We start from the raw sequence: 24152 nt of genomic DNA on the forward strand, positions 1-24152 counted from the left end.
GCTGTGGGCTCAGCAGCCACACCCCATGCCTCCACACCCTCCTGGCCTGGTCCGCAGGGTCCCTAGTGGGTCAGTCCTGAATCGGGGTGGTAAACCAGGCAGGCGGTGGGAGAGGGGCAACCCTGACTCCCAGCCTATTTTTCCTTGGCAGGGTGGCGGCTCTGTACATACCTGGTCCCTTCCCTATACGCAGCTGGTGACTCCAGAGTGCATGCTCCCTGTCCTTGCCTGACAGCACCCTGGTAAACGCCTGTCCCTGCACTTACCTGAAGGCCCCAGTCTTTCCTAAACTGCACACTCGAACCTGCAGCTCCTCACCCTGGACGCTCCGTCCACCCCGTCCTTCCCTGCTCTTACTTCCACCCTCCAGGCTGATGCTCACCAGTTCCCCCTGCCTAGGACCCTATCCTCCAGCCTCCCACTCTTCTTTGGGCGGCCCCAGCCCCGACCACCGCATCCCAGACTGACGGGCCCCAAGGCAGGCTGGGACCCTAGAGGACAGAGCAGACCCCAGCCTGGCCTAAAGAGGGACATTCTCCCAAGTAGGGGGTGAGCTCCCCGGCGCTAGAGGCAAGAGACCCCCGAGACCGCACCTTCCACATATTCCATGACCATGCAGAGGTGGCGCCGGGTCTCAAAGGAACAGAACATGCTGACCACAAAGGGGTTCTCAGCGAAGGTGAGGATGTCGCGCTCCACAAAGACCTGCTGGATCTGGTTACGGAGGATCAGGTTCTGCTTATTGATCTTCTTGATAGCGAAGCGCTGCCGTGTGTCCCGGTGCCGCACCAGGTAGACAGCCCTGGGGGAGCGGGAGCGGGAGGGCTCACTGAGGCCTGAGCTCAAGGCCCTGGCAGGCCCAGGATCCAACCTGCAGGCTTTAGCCGGTGCTGCGCCCTCCACCTGGGACACATTTATCCATACCTGGCCCCGTTCCCAAAGTAGGTACTGAGTTTAAGTCGCCCTCCCTGGTGTCCTATAAATGAACTACACGTGGCCCCAGTATATTGGCCCTCAGATTGTTTACTTATTCACAGCAGGCGGAGACCCATTAGCTCAAAAGCCTACACTAAACTCAAAGTACTTTAAATATACTCCAAATATACAGATTTTTTAGCCAGTTAGAGTCTGCTTGCTTTGTGTACCCAGTGAAACTGCACCCCACTGCTCCCAGCCAGATACACGCTAGAGCTATAAGGAGCCCACACATGCTGCTGCTGACCTTTGGGGCTCTCTGACCCAGAGACCCTCCACTATGCTGCTGGCCCCCTCCCATCCCCCTCTGACAATTTCATGCTGTCAAGGACACCTCTCCCAACCATCCCACTCCCCCCCACCCCCACAAACCTGTCAAAGTGACAAATAATGCTCACTGCATGCTCCTGCCACCGTGTGGTCCTCTTTTTCCCTGTTCAGAACCCCCCTATACCTGGGGCAGGTAAGGGCCTGGATAGTGAACACCTGTAACAAGGCCATACTCTGCCACATTCCTCTGCAGTTGTCTGCACACTTAGGGGCTGCCTGGGCGTCAGTCATCCCTGCTGGCATCTGAGAAACGGGTCTATGTGGGACCCGAGGACTCACCCGTAGGCCCCGTTGCTAATGAGCTTGATGGTCTCGAAGTCGCTCTCACACGGCTTCCTCCGTGACGGGCTGACCAGGATACGGCTCTGGGGGGCAAAAAGGGCTCAGGGTCCTGATCCCCCGAGAAGCGGGCTCGGCTCGTCCAGCCCCCAAGTCCTTGTATCTGATGCTACTTTCTCCCCCACCCAAGCTTCTCCAACTCAGTGTCAGAGTTTCTAAGCTTTTGCTCAAGTCATGCCCTCTTCCCAGAAAACTTGTACACATCCTCCAAAATACCTTTCCAGCGTCCCCTCCAGCCCTGCCATGCCCAACCTTCATGGCAAAGCAGTCTCCCTCCCCCCACCTTCCTCCCAAGTCAGGAATTTATTAAGCACCTACTGCATGCAAAACTTCTGCAAACCCAGCCCCTCATATGGCTGCTTGGTCTGCTCTGAGAAGAACAAGACAGGTGGGGGGCCCCAAAGCTCTGCACCTCACCTCCAGGGACTCAGGTGCTGGGGTCTGTCCTCTGTCATTGAGGTGACTCAGAGGCACCATATCTGCAAGACGGGGAAGGAGCCTTGAATGGGGCCTTCACCACCTGCCCCTCCATCATCCAAAGATTTCCTGAGGCCTCCAGGGTCCATCTAGGACTGGGGACATGGAGCTTCTCCTGACCAACTCTCATAACATTGACAAGGAGCCCATACTGTGTCCAGGTCTCAGCCAAACCTAGGAGGCGGGACTAAGCAACAACTGAGGAACCATCGAGAAGGGCCAGTGGGTAGCCCAGGCTCCAGTTACTCAGCTTTTATCAAACCCTGGCTCCAAGCCTTGGCCTGTGAACACAAGCTGTGACACGGGATCCTAATAACCACCCAGCTCAGGGTACGACTCTGTGGGCGCCCCCTCCAGTGCAGTCCCAGGGCTTGGCAGAGGAGTGGCCTCAGTGACTGGTCCCTGGACATGAGCCATGACAGTGGCATTGAAGAATGTCTCATGGTCCCAGAGCTAGGCTGGGATGGGATGGTGGAACCTCAGGGGTGAGGGAGGCCCAGGTTCAAATGTAGCCCCTCCCACTCTCAGTGGGCCCCGTAGGATGCTGGGTCGGTGATCAGCCCCCACAGCCTCAGCCGTCACCTGTCTGGCCATTTCCTGTATCCTTTGACACCAGACCCACCCCCAGCACCACCCGCGTTATCTTCACTGGACAGACAGGAGGATGGCCGCAGCCACAGGGCCAATCCAAGAGTGGTATGGCCTTGGGCACCCCTGTGTCTGATTCCCTGCTCAGTCTCATCTGCCCAGAATCTCAGTCTCTCCGGCTTGAAATGGGGATGATAGCAGCCCGGTCCCAGGGTTAACACAGCAATGATGCTCGCTCGGTGACCACTGGCCACTGCGGCCAGGCCCTGATGACCCCCTCGCCTCCCCCCAGCTCCCCTCTTTCCTCTGCTCCTCAGCCGCACCCCCTCCTTGCTGCTCTTCTGACACGCCAGACATGGTCCCACCTCAGGGCCTCTGTCATACCCCTGCCTGGTTCTCCCCTGCCCCCAGATCTCCACCTGGTCACCTCTCCATCCTCAGCTTCAACACCACCTCTTCCCAGAGCCTCCTCGACCATCCCCAGACCAGGCTGTTCCAAGTTCTATGCTCCCCTTGAGCCCTGTTTTGGTTCCCCTGTCCTGGTTGTTTGGAGAAGTTCTTGCCTGAGGGTGGATCTGGCTCCGAGTTCACCTCTAAGGCCACAGTCAGATGAAACTGGGAATGGGCTTTGTGAATTTGCAGGACGATAGGAATGCCATTGCCAGTGGTGGTCCCCTGGTGCCCTGGCCCACCTCAACTTGGCAGTTGAGGACACTGAGGCCGGTCAGGGGGTCCAATGTGCAGCCGCCTGACCCCGAAATCCCAGGCACTCTCCCCACAGGGGGCCCCACAGGGGGCTGAGGGCAGGACACAGAGACACGAGGATAGTATAACTCTACCCCAGCCTCTCGTTAGTCTCTCCTTTCCACCCTGCCCCACCCCAGCTCACCCTCAAGGGGGTCCTTAGCCAGGCCCAGCTGCCCGATGATGTACTGTGGCAGGTCTGTCTTGATGCCGTGGCCCTCACGGGCCTGGCCCTCGGCAGCCTCCAGCAGGTGGTAAAACTCCTCAGGGTCGAACTCCTGGGGGTGCAGAGGCCTGGTCAGCCAAGGCTTGGTCCTACCTCCAGGCCTTTGCACATGCTGTGCCCTCTGTCTTGGAGTACTCTGACCAGTGGCTCCAACTTGTCCCTGGGGTCTTAGCTCCTGGCCCCTCCTCCAGGAAGCCCACCCCAACCTGGCAGCACCCTGTGCCCCTCTCCATGTCTTATGCGATGGGAACTAGTGTCTTGTAGCTCTGGGGCCTGATCTCAGCTCTGCTGGGCCCCTATATCCGGCTGTGCGTGAAGACTCACCAGGCACTCCAGGAGCCTTGCTGGCCGTGAGATGATGATTAGCAGCTTGCGGACCAGCTGGACGATGAAGCTCACCTCCTCACTGTCCGAGCGCTCATGGGCCTGCGGGCAGGTTGGTGGGACATCACCCAGAGGCCCTGGGCCCTGCTCTGCCCCTCCCAGGGATCCCCAGCCCCCAGCTTTCACACGTACATCCTGCAGAAGCCTCTCCAGCTTCTCTTGCATCTCCAGGAAGTAGCGGGAAGTGACAAGCGCCTCTCCAGATTTGGCCAGGCAGTCGCGGGCCAGCTCGATAATCTGGTGGTGGATGAAGCCCAGGACGCCGTCGGCCAGTGCCAGCCGAGCACCAGGCGTGAAGGCCGTGAGGAACTCCTGCAGACGACCCTCCATCTGGGCTGTGGCCTGGGTGGAGATGGGCGACCTGGTCACTGAATGGGGCTGGGGAGCAGCACGTGCAGATTGGAGCAGGGGAGACAGTTGAGGACAGAGAGGGGATGTGATGATGGAGCCAATGGGGTTGGAGGGCTCGGGAGTAGAGGGGGATTTGAGACCCAGAGGGAAAAATAGAAATGGACAGATGTGGCGATATAGCCAAGAAGACAGAGAGTGCCTGTCTGTCACCCAGAGAGGGACAGCAACAGGGAGGGGCGTTGGGGTCAGTCCGGACACATAGCGAGGCTTACCTTGGGGAACCTCTCCCGGTACACATGATTCATCATGACGATCTCATTGTCAAAGGTGCCTGTTGTGCGTCCTGGACTAAAGGGGGGGAAGGGGAGGACCGGTCAGCCTGTGGCATGGGACCTGAGACCCAGCCCAGGGGAAGGGGACTAAGCCAGGCTCCGGCAGGGTCAGGGCCAGAGGAAGAGGACGAGCCATGGTGTGAATCCCAAAGCCAGCCCAGGGAGTGGCTGGGGCAGCGGCCAGAGGTCAAGGCCCACCTGAGGCTTCGGGAGCGGGGCCGAAGGCGGGGTGAGCGGTGTCCAACCTCCTCGTCAACCACACTCTCTGAGCTGCGGAAATGCTTGGACAGGAAATGCAGTTCGTCTGGCGTAGGCTGGAAAGGAAGCTGGTGGAGACGCTCCCGGGAGGATGAGCTTGACTGGCAGGAGGGGGTTATCAGGGCCACAGGTTCAGGGTCAGTGCCAAAGCCAGAACCCCCAGTATTATTCTTCAAGGCCCAGGCTGCCAGCTGGTCACCTGATGGTAACCCTCACCTGCCTGGCTCCTATGCATCCCTCAAAACCAAAGCCCTCCCTGTCTGCTCCATTGGCAGCCCTAAGACCCCCCCCGATGGCTAGGCCCTGACCCCACAGGCTAAGGATATCTGTGTAACCCAGACTGGGAGCTCCTGGAGCTAAGGCTAGAACCTCTCAGGGACCCCCCACATTACCCAGAATGGGGCACAGAGAGAGCAGTGAGGATGTTTACTGACTGCATAACTATCTGACCCCTTGAAAAAACCAAAGGCGTGTTCCCCTCCAACCTCGCACCCGCCTGTTTGCCCACCAAAGTGGGACTGTGGGTACCGAGACGGTAGAGCTGGGTGTGTTGGTTCCATAGCCAGAAGACGGGAGGGATGCAAGGGACCATCTTCTGCCGTCAGCCCTGGAGAGGAGAACCAGACGAGTCGGAAGGAAGGCTTAGCCCCTGTGGTTTGTGGGGCCCAAGGACAGATATAGATTCTGGCTCTATTAGAGGAAGGATCCTCTATAAGGCTGGGAACAGTGATTCAGGGTGAGCAAGTCCACTGCGTGTTTCTTCCTCATCCTTCAGACACCTCCTCTGGGAAGTCCTCCCTGACTCCAACTGCCAGTGTGCCCCCCAATTGAAGCTGCCACCTCTCTGAGTTACAGCCGCTGGGGTATATTGCTGGCCCCCTCTACCAGACTGAGGATTTCCCAAGGGCCAAAGTCCAGCTCCCCCTTCCTCAGTCCCCTAGCACGTGGAATACAGCAGGCAAGCAATAAATATTGAATGAATAAGTGACATTTAAATGCCTGGCACACAACTCTTGTTAAGTGAATGAATGACTTTCAGTGAATTAATGATTCTTAGACCTGGTGGTGATCCCTCTTGCTCCCCAGGGCTCATTGAAATTACCTGTCTGTGCGAGGGATGTGGCTGCAGAAGGCCGAGCCAGGGGCAGAAGCCAGAGGGAGGGATCACGGCAGGGCAGGGGTCAGGGGAGGGGAAAAGGCCAGTGAGGAGGCAGGTCCACTAAGTACATGCCCCCTGCTTGTCCCCTCACCAGTCAAGAGGACACCATCCCCTTCCAAACCAGGGACCACTAACCTCCGGGCAAAGGGGAAGTTGACAGCTGATGCCGCTGAGAAGTTCCGGGGACTATCCAGGGGGCTGTTGCCTGCTGAGAAGGAGGCCAGGAGAAACTGAGTCATCGGGGCCGGAGACAGGACACAGCACCCGCCCACTTGCTCCCAAGCTCATGCTCACCAGTTGGGACTGAGAGGGGCGACAGCGGCCTGGAAAGGGTCGGTGAGGGCGTCCCCACTACAAGGCTCTTGCGGTTCCCACTGCGGCAGCTATGGGGGGAGGTGGGGACAAGGTCAGGTGCTGGCCCAGGCCTCTGGGCTCAGGGGACCACGTGCCCAGGCAGGAGCACCTGTGAGGCCAGCTTTGGGGCAGGATAGGAAGCTGGGCACGACCACTCCCACTCTGCCTCCAGCGGGACCCCCCCATGGCCCTTCCTTTGCCCAGCCTTTGAGGCCCAGTGGGAGTCATATTGGACACATATTACTATTATTAAATCTCCTGCTATTGTTGTTATATTATCCGTGGTGGCATGAAGTGCTGCTGGCCTCCTGGTGGTCGCTGTGAACAGTCAGGAGCCCCTACCCTGCCTTGTCAGGCGTCAGTATTCACAGTCCCACCCTCACACCTTTACCCATGCGTGGCCATTGCCAGGAGCTCTGGCAAATAAGGAAGAGGGTGGAGAGGACCCTGCAGCCTGCAGGTGGGTTGAGGTAGTCCCCTACCCCATTCCGCGCACCCTTTTCCAGGGCCACTGCCGAAGTCTCTTGGCAATGTCCCTCCCCAAGGTCCCCCGAAATGCCAGTCTGACCCTTAAAAACCCTAACATCAGCATCTTGCACAGTTGAGTCCTGTCTCCAGTTCTGCCAAAGTGTTTCCCTCCTTCCCTCCATCCCAGCTCCTTCTAGCCATCAGCCCCCTGCCCAGGCAGTGCCCATTGGTGCCTCGGCCCCAGCCCCCATCCTGGCAGAGGGAAGTTGGGAGCAACATTGTCCCCCTCCCTCCCCACCCCCCAGAGCAGTCACCCAGCAACGGCTCTGCTTGCTCTTGCTCTGCAAGTGCATCAGCCCACACACCCCATCCACCAACGCGGCTCAGCCACAGCACACGATGCAGGGAGGGAGAGGAAACCTTGGGCCTCACAGGGCCAGGAACAGTGTCCCAGGCAGAAGGCAGTGCAGGCCAAAGTGTGGGAGAGCATGGTCACCCTCCAACTCAGGCGACAAGACAGGCGGTGGGAGCGGGAGAAGGGAGAACAGCCTGCCCACAGCTGCCCTTCTGAGCCTCAGTTGCCCCATCTGCATGCCTTGAAAGGGGCTGGAAAGATTTGATGAAACCCATATACCAGGGCTCAGCTTCAGACCAGCTGGGGTACATGGTGGCAGGTATGTGTACTGTTATTTTTCTCCTGACAGTGCTCGCAAGCCATGGTCTCCTCAGTGAATTAAGTCACCATTTGTCAATGCCAACAAGTCTGGAGGTGGGGGAGACCAGCTGCACCTATTTCCCAGTGGGGGCAACTGAGGCTACAGATGTCAACAACCACAGGGATTGTCCTCTAGTCTGAGGTACAGAAGCAAAAGTGAAAGCCACAGGTTCCTGCAAAACTTCCTGCCCACCCCCCTCCACTTACCAGTCCCACATCCTCTCCCTGCCCCTCACCTGGTTCCTTACCCCCACACCCTTCCCTTCGCACCGCAATGCATCATTTGTCATTTCCAGCATTTGGGAAAAACACTTGGCCACCTCCCTCTTACTCTCAGGCAGGGCCTTCTTGAAAACAGCCAAGTTGGAGGTGTCAAAGGGGAAGTGGGCATTATCTGTTCATTTCCTGAGCAACTATTGAGTGCTGACTATTTGTTCAGCCCTCCCTGGAGGAGGCCCAGGACCCTGAGAAGTGGCCTAGTCATTCAATCACCACTCATGTGGTTCCACAGAGAACAAGAATATGACAGAAAATAGGGGTCTAAGGCCAAGTTCCTGAACCCAACCTCTGAGGTGCCCATAAGTCCTCTGTGGCTCCCCAGAGTCTGAAGAAGAGTCCAAGCCCTTGGACTTGGCATTAGAGATTCCATCACCCGGCCTCTACCTGTGCTCCCCTCTGGGAATGCCACAACCCAGCACCAATGAGACACCCAATGAGACACAGAGAGGTGAATGAACTGCCTGGGGTCACACAGCCTGGCAGTACCTGACCTTTCATTTGAACCCAGGTCCAGTAGAGCCCATAGCCTTCACGTTGCCTCTCTGCTCTTCAAAAGGAGAAACTGAGACCCCAAGAGAGGCCAGGCTTTGCTCTAGGTTAAACCCAGCGATCGGCGTTCCTCACACCCCACATGCACGCCAGCCTCGTGTAGCAAATATTTGCTTGTGAACCAAGATTTCCGCTGACTGGGCCCCAGGGACAGACCAGCCTCAGGTTTTCCAAGAAGCACCTCCCCAGGTTGGCCCAGACCTCGAGCTCCGGGTTTAAATCCTGCCTCTGTCTCAATTCCCTGCTACTTCCTCAACACCTTAGCGGCGACCCCGATAGACATCCCAGTGAGGGTAACGAGGGGCGCAAAAAGGATGTCTGGGAAACTAGGGGATACCTCGATCCCAGAAAGTCCTCCCCCGTCCTCCTACCGCCGCGCACAGGGGCCCACACCACGCCGCCGGGACACATTCCTGGCAACTCGCGTCTACTCGGCCGGCCGCCGCGCCTTTCCCCCGCGCCGTTCCCCCTACCTCTTGGAGCGCTGCAGCAGCGCGCCCTTGGCCAAGCGGCTCCGGTGGCCGGGAGCCGCCACCGCCGTCCAGTAGCTGGGGTCGGACATGCTGCTCCTTCCCTTTGTGCCACCCAAGGCCCGGGAGGCGCGGGGGGAGCAGCCGGCGGCAGGGCACGAACCTCCGCGGCGGGATCCGCCGGGGTAGCCCAGCGGCGCGGGGAGGGGTGGGGGGCGCGCCGCGGGGCTGGGGGCGGGGCGGGGAGAGGAGGAAGCGCGCGCTCGGGAGCGCGACCGAGAACCCGGCCCAGGCGAGCGCGGAGGCGGGACCTGGAGGGGGCGGGGCGAGCGGCGCCTAAGCGAGCCGGGCCGCCCCGGGTGCTCTTGAGAGGGCGGGGTGTTGCCAGGGCCGCTGACGGAGGGTCGGGCGTTGCCAGGGGTGTGGGAGGTGAGGGCGGGGCGTTGGTGGTACCTGGAGGTTGGGCCTTGGAACCTGGTTCCTTTTCCTTAAAATGTAAATCTGATCTCGGTCCCCCTTTCCCTTTCTCAGGCGGCTCTAACCCCTTCTGCTGAGTGCGACACTCAAGGCCCATCCAGAGGCCTGGCCGGGATCATGCTACCACGCCCACACTGGCTCCACTTCTTGGAATGCCCTTCCTGCCCGGCAAAATCCAGCGTCCCTCTCCTCCAGGAAGCCTTCTCTTGTGTTCGGCTGTGTTCCCCAGGCCCTTGGGATCCTTGTGGTCTCTGCATCTCCCAGTACTGGGATGGCACAGACAGCGTGTTTAGCAAACTGAGTCAGGGCATCTGACACGCTCTGCCTGTCTGTGTGATAGAAAAGGTCATCAGCCTTCCTAAGTCAGGAATGAGATGCCTGATTTAACTTCGCAAGCCTCAGTCTTTTCAGCAGTAAAATGGGAGGAAAAAGGGCCTGACAAGAGGATTACAGGAGTTAGATGTAAATGTTAACAACAGGCTACTTCCAGGTCTCTGTTTCCCCATCTACACATGTTCCTGGTGAAAATGGAATAGAATTGAAGGCACAGAAAGTGACTGGTACTAGGCTGGGGATACAGTACCTCGTGTTCACTGTGGAAGGAGAAATGTCTCATACAGTAGGCAGTGAATTAATGCTTCCTCCTCTCATGACAGCCCTAGGAAGTCAGGGACATCGTCGCTCTGAGGGCAGTCCCTTCACAGGCCACACGACACTTTGGGAACTGACCCAGATCCCACAGACCCCACATCTGAGAAGGGGAGACTCATGCGTGGAGGGGGTGCTGCTGTCCAGTGTGTAGCCCTAATCCTGCCCATCCCTCCTGCCACCAATTTTGCTCCGCAAGTCTCTCCCAGACTCTCTACTCTGTCTCTTCCATGTCCAGTGTCACCCTCAGATGGCCCGCCCTGTGGTCCAGATACCTACTGGGTACCTCCCCAGGAATGCTCTACAGGTCCCCCAGACCGGGGCTCAAACACTCAGATCTGGCCATTCATTCACTCATCACACACTGATTGAGTACCTACTGTGTGTCTGCCCCTGTGCCTAACCCTGGGGACCCAGTGAAAATGAGGTCACAAATAATCCCTCCTCTCAGGGATCCGCAGTCTCCTGGGGAGGCAGACAGTAAATGGGAAACAATTAAATGAACAAGTTAATTTCAATCACTGAAGTCAAGGAAAACAAAAGAACAGGAGTAACACTGGCAAAAACAACTTTAGCTGGGCAGCCTCTCTGAGAAGGCAACACTGCAGCCAGTGGAGATGTTGAGAAGGAAGAGGCACCCGCCATGGAGAAAGAGTGTCCCAGGCAGAGGGCATGGTTGGTGCAAAGGTCTTGAGACAGGACTGAGGGGAAGATGCCAGCAGGCCTGACCATGTAGGCCTTGTGGGCTGCAGGGAAAGTATAGTTTTACTATAGGAGCCATGGGGAGCCATGGAGGATATGGGGACAGGTGTGGTCTGGATTCTGTAAACCTGCCCATGTCTGCCATCGGAAACAGGAGCTGTCAGAGGCAGGAGTGGAAGTGGCAGGAGACTAGTGAGGGGTTGTGACGGGGTCTGGGAAGGGGACACTGAGGCTTAGATCAGGGTGAGGCTGTGAAGACAAGTGGGTGGATTCTAAACTTGTTTTGACTCCAAAGGACAGGCCTTGCTGAGGGTCCAGATGTGGAGATGAGGATGGGTGGGGTCACCTACTGCCCTCACGTGTCCAGCCTCCTGTGTAGAGGGAACTTGAGGTCCCCCAGGTCTAGGGGACCCAAGTAGGGATGAAACCACGGTCTGTGTCACCGTATGCTTACATACTGTACCCATGAGCTCCCCCGATGTGTGCACAGTTAGGAAAGCAGCTGCCCCTCCTCCCCAGCTGCGGCTGAACTCTGTACCACCTACATACCCGGCAACACCCACTGCACTGGCGTCCCCAGTAGCTGTTTCTCCTACGCCCATCTGGCCTCAGTTTTCCCCCTCTGCAGTATAGGGCTGCAGCTGACAATCCAGAGGGCCTGTGGCCATGGCAAAGGCCTCCCGTGGAAGGCTGCCTGAGCCACCAACCTCTGGTGCCAGCCTACTGCCCACCAGATCACGTCTCTCCCCTGTTCACACAACCTCCATGGCTCTTTACTGCTTTTACAGCAAAAACACACTCTTGGGTAAATCCTTCTCCTAGGGTTTGGATCCCAACCCTGTCTGTGACTCAGGTTTTGCCTCTCTGCTTCTGCTAGTGATTGTAAATGGACAAGCCCAGGTGGATGTACAGACCACCCCCCTCCAACCCCTCATTGGTCTGACTACCTCAGCCCTTCCCACCTGCCCACATGCTGTCCACACCTCTTCTAGCCCCATATCTTGTATGGCTCCCTGTACCCTGGGTAGAAAACCCAAATTCTTCCCATCCTTGGCATTCAAGGTCCCAGAGGGAACACTTCTCTGACAGTGCTCTTCCTGCTTGAAACAACTTGTCACACCCTTGTCTGTGACGGCCCAACTCAGGACCTTCTTCAACTCCCCTTCCCACCACCACCACAGGCAGTGCCTTCCCAGCTGCTTCCCATTTGTCCATGCCACAAGCATTAACTGAACACCTGGTATATAGGTATATAGCTATATGCCCTGAGGGTATATAGTATGACCAGGACAGATCCAGGTCTGGCCCTCAAGGGGCTCCCAGAACTCTGGTTGAGAAAAATAACCCAATGATCACACAAGAAAACATGGAAATCACACCCATGATGGGATCCGAATGAGGGAAATAGATGGATGTAACCAGAGCTTAGGGGCTCTTAAGTGTGTGTATGGGGGTGTTCAGGGAAGACTTCCTATCCGAGGGCTTGGTGGAGATTTGACAAAGAAAGGAGGAAATGGAGCTCTGGGCAGAAGGGGTAGCAAGTGCAAAGGCGCTGTGGCTGGACCAGTTCGCATTCTGGCAGTCCAGAAAGCCGCTTGGCTAGAGCAGGGTGAATGATGGAGAGATGGACAGGGAGGAAGCAAAGGAGTCAAAGGGGCTGGACCTACAGGGACTTGGAGGCTGACGGGACAAATGTGGGCTTATTCCTAGGGTGCTTGGAGTAGGAGCGGCAAGGACCCATTTCCTTGCCTGGCCCAAGGTGACGTTGCTATGCTGCCCCCTGGTGGCTAGTGAGGGAGCCCAGTGGCCTTAGCTAGAGCCCCAAACTGCCTCCATTTCTTCCTGGTAAAACTGGCTAAGGGCTCTCAACAGGTCCCTCCCCTCATCCTGGACTCTCCTGGGGTTGAGGCCAAGAACTCAGAGTCAGTTCTGGCCTGACATTCTCTTCCATGTGCCCCTGGACAACATAATTGAGGTCTTGTGCCACTGAGATCCTGAGTTTCCTCTTTTGCTAAAAGGGGACTACAGCAGTCCCTGCATCCCACTGGACACCCTGACTGGTCCAGGCCCATCATCTCCTACCCAGATGTTGCTGTAGCCACTTCCCTGCCTCTGCCACCTCCATTCCTCTCCTCTGTCCCAGCAGACCTTTCTTCCCTGCAATGCAGCCCAGAGGCTTTAAAAAATATCTCAGTTCTGTCTCAGGACCTTTACACATGCAGTTCCCTCTTGTCTGGTGCCTCTCTTCTCCATAGTTCTGCCCAGGCCTCGGCTCAAACATCACCTCCCTACCCCCAGGAGGTCCCTGTCTGAAAGTATCTTGTTTTTCCATTCATTTATTCATTGCCCACTTCCTGAGAGACCCGTGAGGAAGGGACTGATTATGTTCATCTTGTTCACAGCTATTCCCTTAATACCTGGCAAACAGTAGGTCCCTAGTAAGTTCTTGTTGACTGAATGAAGGTGCAACCTACCTGTTGCACCTGGTATGGGTTCCAAATCGTTCTCTCTTCTCCCCATTAAAGGCCTGTGGGAGGAACCTGAGCAGCTCATTTATACTAAAGTGTAAAGGACTGATGGGTCACCAAATTCTAGACACCACTGACCCTCACATCTGTTCCCTCCCTGAACTTGTGCCCGAGCTGTGCAAGGAGCCCATAATAACCCTGTTATTACCTCCTGTATGGGGGCAAGACCCTGAGCCCCACCAGTCACAGAGGGTGGTTCAAACCCTCAACAGACCCTGGTGGCCAAGCTGGCCCTGCTGCTTCGCCCGTAGACATACTGAACCAGGAGAACTGGTGTCTCCTCTCTGAGCCTCATTTTCCTCAGCTAAGAAATGGGGTCAGAAAGGGTGCCTCCCTCCCAGGGTTGAGGCGGGAACGGAAGCCTAGTGCTTAATCAAGCTGGTTCTTTTCTGCCTATACCTTTCTGCCTGGGTAAGCCATTGGACACCCTGACTGGTAAGCCAGTGCATGGGGCTCTAACGGTGGACTCTCAGCAGTGTGTGTGTGTGTGTGTGTGTGTGTGTGTGTGTGTGTGTGTGTCTGTGTACATTCAGAGTGAGGCGTTTTCCCATTGAGCTGGGTGTGGGGAGAATCCCTGAGGTCACAGCCTGGGAGCCAGGCCAATTCTACAGGAAGGGCCCTGAGAAGGCTGGGAACCCAGCACCTGTCTCGGGATGTCCTTGGGCAACAGCTCAAGTTCTGGCCTCGCCTTGGCCACCTGTCAGATAGGGGATCTGCTGGCTATGACTGAAAATGGAGTTTCCCCATCACAGCTCTATCATAGTGCCATTTTATGGAGGGGTAAACTGAAGCCCAGAGAGGCGAGGTCAGAAGCCCACAGTACCTTGGGGAGAGAGCTGGGTCTGGGCAGTTTCCAAGGCTCTGGGGTACCAGGGTGAGGTCTGAGCCCCGCCTGGCGCACTGTCACTTACCTCCAGGGGTGCAACCCCAGCGAGGGGCTGCAAGGGCTGCAGGGGCTGCTGGGGCTCAGCAAGGATGGGCTCTGGCTGCTCGGAGACAGACTGCAAAGAAAGAGGCCGGGGACGGTGAACCTGGCAGCGCCCCCTGCGTGTGGCCGAATCCGGATACTGGACCACGGTTGCGGTTCCCTCCGGGAGAAGGGGCCCAAGGCCCGGGATTCTGGGTCTAGCGCAGGCCTCGAGGGCGGGGCCAGGCCGATGACCCGGGAGGGTTCCTCGGAGGCGGCGGTGCCACTATGGGCGACTTGAACAGAGAAGCCGGGGAAGCGTGGCTGTCAGCCTGCTCCTCCCCACCACCGTCCCCTTCCCCGGCCAAGCACTCACTCGAGAGTCAGCGCCGGGATGGGCAGCTTGTCCCTGCGGGACTTCATGCCGACGCCGGGGTTGTGTCTATGCTGCCGGGTACCGACGCCCCCTTCGTGGCCCCCAAGCCCTTCTCGCGGCGCGATCGGACAGACGGACAGACGCGAACGCAGGGACAGCCCGCCTGGCGGCTGACGCGGCGCGGGGCTGGGCCGCCGGGGGCGCGGGGCGGTAGGGGGGCGGGATCTCTTCGCTTCGGGGTGGGACTCGGAGTCCCGCACCTGTGCGCAGGCCCAGCCCAGTGGGAGCGGTCGGAATGCGTGAGGCGGGATCTGCCGGTGCCAACCCCTCTTGGGGAGGGACGCCGAGGCTACTGGGTCCCAGGCCCTTGGACTGCACGGCGGGAAAGGAAGGGCAGTCACCGCTGGTCGGCCCGCATCATTGCTCGATCGGCTGGTTCCGCCCGTTCTCGTCCTCTGCTACCGCCCAGCTCTCAGGGGTCTCCGGGACCCAGAATCTGAGCGCGCTCCGCCCCTATCCCTCAACCCCAACGTTGGCGACCTCTGGCGGCAGGTCTCAGCTTCCACGCGAGGCCCCAGCGACGTTTCCAGGCCTGTGCTCCACTGGGTCCCTCTGCCAGGAACGTCAGCCCCTCTTTCGCCCCTCCTCCGCGAAGCCGTCCCTACACGACCACACAGGGCACCCCGAACCCCACCCTCCCTCCAGCCCAGATTCCGAAGGACTGGGGTCGTGGCTCTGACCCGCTTGAAACCTCAGGTATACCGAGTCGGGCACACTGCAGCTGGCGGAGACTAGACAACCCTCAGGGAGTCTTTGTCCCTGTCCTGCCCCATGGCCCAGAACTTTGCCCTCCCCGTGGTTGACTGATTCACTGTCCATCACGCCTCCCCCAGCCTGGGCAAAGGTCGGGGACAGTGCCCACTGGGCAATGTCCGAGCCCCCGCCCCTACCAGGGCCTTCAAACACCTCCCCACCAGCTGCACTATCCTCAGTGCAAACACAGCAGATGGTCGGGGCTTGGGGGTCACTCTGTCCCGATACCCCACCATCAGATTTCAAACTCTCATCCAACTCCCAGGACCTCCCCTTGCTCCTCTCCCTCTACCTCCCTTGTGCTCACTCACTCCACCTACCCTTCTCCAAACTGTTCTTCCAATGCCAAGCTGGTTCGCACCTCAAGACCTTTGCGCATGCTGTTCCCTCTGCCTGGAATGCTGTTCCCCTTAGATATTACCCCTGGTCTCTTACTCCTGTTCCAGATCTCGACTCAAACATCTCCAAGAGGCCCACATCTTCAGAGCTAAAGCTGCCCCCAGCCATCTGTCTCTATTTCATCTCTCATAACATCACTTCACCATCACTTTTCCCAAGAGAGTTTGAGCTCTGTGGGCAGGGTATAGCAATGACTTGTCCCTGTGTCCTCTGTGTCTGGAACAGGACCTGGCACACAGTAGGTACTCAAAAAACAGCTTGTTGAGTGAGCGATTTCACTGAGGGGCAAGAAATTTGCACCCCCAACTCAGGCAAACACAACCCCCAAGAGGGAGTGTCTGCACTTACATACCTCCAGACCACCAGCACAAGGCAAAACCCTACGCCCCCGCTGGGCTTTAGTTTTCCCCATCTGATAACTAGAAAGGCACTGAATAAAATGTTCTTTGAACCTTCAGGGAATCCCAAAATGCCAACCTATAGGAACATGTATGTGACCCTGAAGGATACAATTTTCTACCCAGGTTCACTGAAAGACAGTGAGCTCCCTGTCATGGGAAGCATGCAAGCTGCTTCCATACTACTAAGTTGGAATTCTAGAGTCTAGACTCTGGATGCCAGAGAAGTTTGTCCCCTTCTGAGATGCTTGCCCTTGAACCAGTGAGGCAACCCCTTTGCACCTCAGTTTCCTTATTTGCAAACTGGCTTGCGCCTCCCATCCTCTGGTAAGGCCAAGTGAGGCACTTATGAAGCACTTTGCAAACACCAGGGACAGGATCATGGTGAGAAGCTTTGTTGTAGTTATTGAAAAAATTCACAATTCGGAGGCTGGTGCTGAAATATCCATGCCCAGGACCACAGGGCCCCACCCAGCCCACCAGCCCCAGGTGAACTCACCCACGACCACGGCGCGGCAGGCTCAGCTCCTTCTGAAATGAGATGAAAACAAGGGTCATTTCCAGGGAGACAAATCCTTCTCATCCCTGGCCCTCCACCCACCTCACCTCCGTATCGGCCCCCCCATGCTCACCCTGCTCCAACAGATGCCTTCTGTCTGCTTGCCCCACACACTAGGCTCAGCTCTGCCTCAGGATCTTTGCATCAGTTGTGTCCTCTGCCAGGCCCACCCTCCTTCTCCTCTGGTGCTAGTTAATTGCAGCTCATCCCTCAGGTCTCAGCTCAAGCAGCCCTTCTTCCTGGAAGCCCTCCCAGACTCCCAATCTATCTACCTGCCCAGCTTATAACCTACTTGCATTAAAAATAACTTCATTATTTAAAACAACAAATTAGTTATATGTATAAAGAAGCATGTCAATAGTGGCTAAATACTAATAATCTGTTGAGGAAAGAGAGATTCCTGAGTCAACCTCACTCTGCCCCATCCAAATCTGAAAGCCATTCCCCCCTCATCCTCCGCAGAGCCTATGCAGGTTTAGGTTCTGGGCACTGGTGGGGAGAGTGACTAGTGACTCCCTATTGAAGACCCTTTCAGAGCTCAGCAAGCTGACCTGCCCAAACCTGGGTGCCCTTGCATGCAAGTCAAAAAAGCTCTGTGCGTGGGGTCCACTATGACCCCAGAGTCCACCCTCAAATGTGGCTCACCCAAGAGGGATTTTAAATTCTCAAAAGGCTGTGTAGCACAAGTTTAGAATCTGTGGACACTCAGACTTGGGTCCAGATCTATTATCTGTTCCTTCCTGGCTATGGGACATTGAGCAAGTGACTTGAACTCCGTCTGCTTATGTTCTCTGGTCTGTACTTTGGAGATCAGGAGGTTTTCCACGGTAATAATGATCAGCCATTATTATTATTGTTGTTATTGTTGCGCTCAGCAAGGGCCTCCGCGGACTATCAGAACACCTGGCAAATTTTACATTTACTGAGTCGCCTACTGCGCTCCAGGAGCAAGGTCCGTTTTTCGCAGGCGGGGAAACTGAGGTTCGGAGAGAAGCCGATCGCCAACGCCTCCTGGCGGGGAGAAGGCTGAGAATCCAAATTTCTGGACACCCGCCCCCTAACACACACACACACACACACACACACACACACACACACACACACGCGTGCGCGCCCGCAGAGGCGGTCGCGTGGAGGACACACGACTATTTTTATCTAGGTGGGCTCCGGGCTGCCCACATCCAGAGCCGGGCGTTTGCCATGGTAACCAGTGACATCACCAGCTCCCGCAGCCAATTGGAGGGGGCCGGAAGTTGCCGGGCGCGGGACAACCCCAAGGGAAAGGTTGGCAGGGTAGTCCGTAGGGGGAGAAGAGAGTATGTTGGGGTGCGGTGTCACCCCCAGGATACCCCAGCTACCTTGAGCTCAGGAAACTGAGCCATTAAAGGTGGGAGAAGGTTGACCTGTCACCCTGAGGTCTTCCTCTGCTTAAATACTTCTGGGAACAGAGAACTCACTACTATTCAGGGCAAGCGGTCATACAGCCAGCAATCACCACCACCTCCATTAGGGTCTCCTTCTGCCCCCTCCAACTGAAATGGGATCTTATGCCAGCTCCCCACTCCCAACTTCTACTAACCGGAGAAACAGGGAGGAGCTGGGTTCTGAACCAAGGGTACCAGCTGCACACACCCGCTTCCCCATCCCAGCCATTTTCTTCCAAAGCCCCGAGAATACTGGATTCCCAGTCCGGCTACCCCCAATCTGGTCTGTGTGACCCCTGCCAAGCGACTTCACCCCTCTGTGCCTCAGTTTCCTTATTTGGCAAATGGCCCAGTTACATAGGGTCCTGGGAGGAATCAAGGAGCAAGCTCAGGGGCAGCTTCTGTAAATCAGAGCCACAACAATAATTCTGTGAGGTTAATAATAACCACCAATTTAACCACAAATATTAACTTGCTTCCAAAATACAAAATGACGTAAAGTGGCAGAGAGAGATGAGGGAAGATGGGCCGTGCCCTCGCCTCCTTCTTGCAAAGGGTCTGTGTAAGACCAGGCCTACATGGAACTCTCCCGGCACCGCCCCCGGACTCTGTGCTCCCTGCACCATCTGCTTCTACCCTCAGGCCCCTCTTTGCTGGCTGTTCCCCAGAGAATGGCTCCCACCTAGGCGAGCGTAGGAGGGGACCCTGATCCCCTAGAACCGCCCTTTAAAGATAATATTTACAGCATCCTCTTTGATGCTTTGCTGGGTTTGGCAATGATGCCTCCCCACCAGAAGCCTCAGCTGCACCTTGAGGAACCCCCAGTCTGGAGGAGACAGAGCAGGGCATAATTCCCATACTGAGTCATTAGAGGGGACCCAGAGGGAAAGAAGGGGCTGGAAAAGGGCATCAGGCTGGGCCAGCAGGCCAATGGGAAACAGTTGGTTGGAGATGGGACTCAGCCCAGTGGGCACCAAGTCCCCTGGAAATTTCTCAGCTGGGGCAAATTGGGAGACATGTCAACAGGCACCATATGGCACAAGCTCAAGGGTTACTGGTGGAGAATAAGTGGAACTGGGCCATAAGGAAGCAGGTTGGACCTTCCAGGGAGTCTCGTTAGCAGCAACAGAGACAAAGTCCAGACACAGGTTCTTGCCACCTTCTGTACCCCAGATGCTTTGGGGAATCTGGTGTTTTAAAATTCTGTGGTTTCCAAGTGGGAAGTGATGAAAATAATGATAAAATAATAGTAATAGTCGTGGTTAATAATAAAAGCTCATGTTAACTGGCTCCTATAAATGCTACACAGAAGACGGAGCTTAACCCAAACCAGGAAGGACCAGTCTCACCTCTTTCCCTGACCCACAGCCAATCCAAACTGGTGGCCCACAAACTGGTGGCTGGCAAACTGGTGACCAGTGGGCCAGGCCAGTCCTGTTTACCACCTCCCAGCCCACAGCCAATCGCATGCCATACATTGCCACAATCAGATTGGCCAGGATATTATTGTGTGGGCTGGGCAATCAGCACCTGACTTGAGTCCCCTAGCTTCCCCAAGATTTTATGAATTGACTCTTTGGCCTTTGGCAAAGATCAACCTCCAGGACATCTGATTGGCTCTGATCAGCAGGCTGCTACCTGATTGGCTGGGGTGTTCCCAGCACGATTAACTGGTACCCCAGGCCGCCGGCCCTGCCCCGGCCCCGCCCCGGCCCCGCCCCAGGTAAGGGAGTCTGTGGCTGATGCCCCAAACTGAGGCCCTTAAAATCTTTGCACCCTCAGGTGCCAGACTGGTTAGAATTCCAACTCTCTGACTTCCAGGCTGTTACTTACCCTCTTGAGCCTCAGTTTCCCCTCTGAAAAAATCAGGTTAGTAACAGCACTGATCTCTCGATCTCTTAGGAGAATTAAACGAATGTACAGTGCTTAACATGTGTGGGGCCCGTTAATGTGAGCAGTTATTTCTAATTCTACTATTATTTCATTATTATTTCCATTGTCTCCTATTCGATCTTTTGCTCCAGGTGTCACCCTGGCTTCTGGTTCCCCCTTTGGCCCCCCACCATCTCCAGAGGAGTCTTTCAAGATCTCAGACCTGGGCATTCCTCCCTTACTCCAGCACCTTCCATAGCTCCCAATCACTCCAGGGAGGTATAACCTCTTCAAAATCGGTGTTGAAGGCATTGGAAACAGTCCCCTCTCACACACTCAGCTCTAGCACTAAGAAATGGCTTCTAGTTTCCTCATAAAACACATATAGTTTCATGTCTCTGGGCCTTTTTGCACATGCTGTGCTTTCACGCATGTGGGCTATCCCTCCTCATCCCTCCACCTCCCTGGATGGCGGCCTGTCAGGGCAGTGTTGCTCTGGAAGGAAAGCAAAACGTGCCTGGATTCAAATCCCGGTTCTATCACCTACACGCTGTGACACCTGGACAGTGGCTATGCTGCTCTGAGACTCAGTTTCCCGTTTCGTAACATGGGCATCATCAGGGAATGGGTGCCTTCTTCCCCTGGAACAGATCCCCACTTCTGACATCAGCAGCGCCCCCACTCGCCTACCCAAAGGCGGTTTCTCTATTTTAAGAGGCCGCGGGCGAGGCGGCTGGAGTCTTAACAGGGCTTCAGGCGGGGTCTGTCCCTTCACAACACCCCACGGCTCACCAGCCCTGCCCCATCCCCTCCTTTAGGCTCCCCTTCCGCCTCCATCCCCAGGCTCCCCTTCCGCCCCCATCCCCTGCCACGCTCTCAGGCATCTCTGCCCTGCAGCTCTGCTGGAGCCCTCCCTGAATGCCCCCAACACCACACACACACACACACACACACACACACACACACACACACACACTCCCATCACCTTTGGCAGAGTTCGCAGTTCCACAGCAGCCAGGGTTCAAGACCCGTCTTCCCCGTCTCTGGCCAGCCTCAGCACCCTCTTCCCTCGGTCCTTTCTAGGTTCTAATTGCCCTCAGCCTCTTTCATTTCTCCAAATACCTACCCCCTGCCCACCACCAGCCGCTGCCTCCTCTTCCCCAAGGCTTGGTTCCCTCGCACTCTCCAGGTGTGCCTGAGCTTCCCTCTGAGCTGACCACTGGGAGGTCTAGAAGGAGGGCTCAAGTGGGTGGGGAACACCCCGCTGCCTCTGCAGAGCCAGGCACACAGCTGGCACTCAATAAATGTTTATTGGGTCAATGACAAATTCCAGGTTTCCCAACTGCAACCTGGTGGCTTCGTGAGGGTGTGGTCTCAGCCCCAGAGGGAAATGGCTAGATCCTCTTAATTACCAGAGTGGTCAAAGGAGTTACAGTCGGGGGTCACAAGGCCCCTGCATGGGTTGGAACGTCGACCTCTGCGCAGCTTCCTGAACACCAGCCAGAGTTAGAAAAGGGGCGCCCTAAGAGCGCATGGTGAAACTGAGGCCCGGGGAAGCAAAGGTGCCTCCAGCCGCCCGCCTCCCACATAGGCAGTGACCAGTGGCAGGTGCCCTGAGACAGCTAGTTAAAGACACTGGGTTAAATCCCCGCTGGGCGACCTCGGTTTAGTGACTTTCCCGGACCAGTTCCCTCATCTGACAAATGGGCGCCTGGACAGCCCCAACCTCCCCGGCTCGCTTTAGGGATGAGCTGAGGCAGGGGCGCAGTGGTGCAGCGAAGGCACGAGGCAGATTTTACTACCCATTAATTAATATTAGTATATCACTCTAATGGGATTAATACATATGGTGAACATATGGTGAGCGCTCAAGGGCTGCTCATATTATGATTAGAGCAGCTGGTAGGGAAGGTGAAACCCTCAGCCTCTTTCTCTCACGCTAGCGCTTGCAGCCTCAGTGTCCCCATATGTCAAACGGGGCATACCTCCTTCCCACCAGAAGAAAAGCACTTTGAGAAGCGGTTGGGCAATAGGGAGCGCCCGAAGAGCGCCCGCCCCTCTGCTTCAGTTTCCCCTGGCACACCGAGGCCCCGCCCCCCACCCTCAGGCCAGGTCAACTATGCTGCGCCCTTGCAGGGGCCTCACCTGGAGCCCGCGGCGCCGCAGGAGGCTCGGCTCGTCCATGGCCCGCTATTCCTTGCCGCCGGCCCTGCCCCGGCCCCGCCCCGGCCCCGCCCCAGCATGCCAGGCACCACCATTGGCCAATCCAGTCAGCTGATGCGACCTGACCCGCCCCTCCCGGGAGCCCTCCTGGAAGGCCCCGCCCCAATTGGGCGATCCAGCCCCGCCCTTCCAGGCCCCGCCCCAACCCCTCCGAAGCCTAGAAGTAAACATTTTTAAATGAATCCTCTAAGAAGGAAGGGAGCATTATCATCCCCATTTTGCAGATGAAGGAACTGAGGCTCAGAGAGGTTAATTTATATGTCCAGGACACACAACAAGGCCGGTTCTCGGGTGAAGTGAGTGAGGGACGCACTTTCGTGAAAAATTTAAGTGCCCCCGACCAAACTCAGTAATCAAGATAAATAACACTTTAACACAATAGTTTTAAAAATCAAAACTAATGCAAGAATGCATGATCTACTAAACATAAACATTTTAAATAAAGACAGGACCCTGCCTCACTTGCTTTACCCTAATCCTGAGCCCAGACCCAGTAAAATGTTACGTATTTATATAAGAACAAGCAACCACTGTAGTTGCCAGTTTCTTTTTCGAGGATGGCTGCCTTTGCTGAGTGCCAATTGTGTATCTGGCTAAGTGCCTCATGAGGACCACCTTCCATAGGTATCTGATGATAATCGTTCAGCCCCACTTTGCAGAAGGGAAACTGAGGCTGGGAGAAGCCCAAAGTCCCAAGCTGGCACCCACATTCTCTTTCGCTGGGACTCCCACTATCTCTGCAGCTGCAGATTCCTTCAGCTACACCATTGTTGGACCTGGAGGTTAGAGCATGCTGTCAGGCTGGAGGGGTCCCTAGGGAAAGTCATCCCTCCAATTGCCTGTGAGGTCCTGTAGTTCCCACCAAGTTACTGTGACCAGATTGAGCACAAGAGTGCCAGGTAAAACTTGTTTTTCTCATAAACATTTTTAAATTGACATAAAATTCACATACATAAAATTCTTTTAAAGTGTACAGTTCAGTGGTTTTTAGCATATTCACAGAGTTGCGCAACCATCATCACTAATTCCAGAACATTTTCATCATCCCCAAAAGAAACTCTGTACCCATGAGCAGTCACTTCCCATTTCCCCTCCCTCAACCCCTGGCAACCACCAATCTGCTTTCTGTCTCTATGGATTTGCCTGATCTGGACATTTCATATAAATGGGATCATAGAACATGTGACCTTTTGTGTCTGGCTCCTTTTACTTAGCATAATGTTTTCAAGAGTCATCTGCATTGTAGTAAGTGCCAGCACTTCATTCCTTTTTATCGCCAAATAATATTCCTGTATAGAGGTACCACTTCTTTATGCATTCATCTGTTAATGGACATTTGGGTTGTTTCCACTTTTTGGCTGTTGTGACTAGTTTGGCTGTTTTGGCTGCTATAAACATTCATATACAAGTTGTTGTGGGTATATTGCTTTCCATTCTCCTGGGCATATACCTAGGAGTGAATTCCTGGGTTGTGTGGTAACTCTATTTTTTTTTAACTTTTTCAAGAACTACCAGTGTGTTTTCCAAAACAGCCTCTGTTATGGGCTGAATTGTGTTCCCCCAAAATTCATATGTTGAAATCCTCATCCAAAGGACCTCAGAATGTGACTGTATTTGGAGACAGGAACTTTAAAGAGGTAATCAAAGTAAAATGAGGTCATGCGGGTGTATCCTAATCCAACATGACTGGTGTCTTTATAAGAAGAGGATATTAGGATACAGACATGCACAGAGGGACGACCATATAAAGACACAGGGAGAAGACAGATGTCTACAAGCCACGGAGAGAGACTCCAGACGAAAACAGACCTGCCAACACCTTGATCTT

At 55.8% G+C, this 24152-nt stretch overlaps 1 protein-coding gene across 19 annotated transcripts in view; it reads right to left on the reverse strand.

Annotated features, from left to right (window-relative positions):
* MAST3 (microtubule associated serine/threonine kinase 3) overlaps positions 1-22351 on the reverse strand; it is a 36144-nt gene extending 13793 nt beyond the window's left edge. The window contains exons 1-15 of one of the 19 annotated variants that reach the window (XM_074337893.1): positions 22247-22318; positions 16746-16777; positions 14265-14354; positions 6458-6546; positions 6299-6371; positions 6107-6127; positions 5533-5611; positions 4945-5105; positions 4687-4762; positions 4196-4405; positions 4004-4105; positions 3599-3731; positions 2062-2123; positions 1585-1670; positions 594-802 (exon numbers count right to left, since the gene is read on the reverse strand). In XM_074337893.1, coding sequence (XP_074193994.1) covers positions 594-802; positions 1585-1670; positions 2062-2123; positions 3599-3731; positions 4004-4105; positions 4196-4405; positions 4687-4762; positions 4945-5105; positions 5533-5611; positions 6107-6127; positions 6299-6371; positions 6458-6546; positions 14265-14354; positions 16746-16777; positions 22247-22285 — 1462 coding nt within the window. In that variant the 5' untranslated portion in view covers positions 22286-22318. Of the gene's footprint in view, positions 1-593; positions 803-1584; positions 1671-2061; positions 2124-3598; positions 3732-4003; positions 4106-4195; positions 4406-4686; positions 4763-4944; positions 5106-5532; positions 5612-6106; positions 6128-6298; positions 6372-6457; positions 6547-9001; positions 9290-14264; positions 14355-14636; positions 15178-16745; positions 16778-22246 lie in introns of those variants that run through there. The other 18 variants (XM_074337884.1, XM_019736803.2, XM_074337888.1 and 15 more) reach the window with 18 other exon arrangements.
* Between the last annotated feature and the right edge of the window lie 1801 nt (positions 22352-24152).

Source organism: Rhinolophus sinicus, linkage group LG07 (assembly GCF_036562045.2).
Source record: "Rhinolophus sinicus isolate RSC01 linkage group LG07, ASM3656204v1, whole genome shotgun sequence".
Classification (NCBI taxonomy): Eukaryota; Metazoa; Chordata; class Mammalia; order Chiroptera; family Rhinolophidae; genus Rhinolophus; species Rhinolophus sinicus.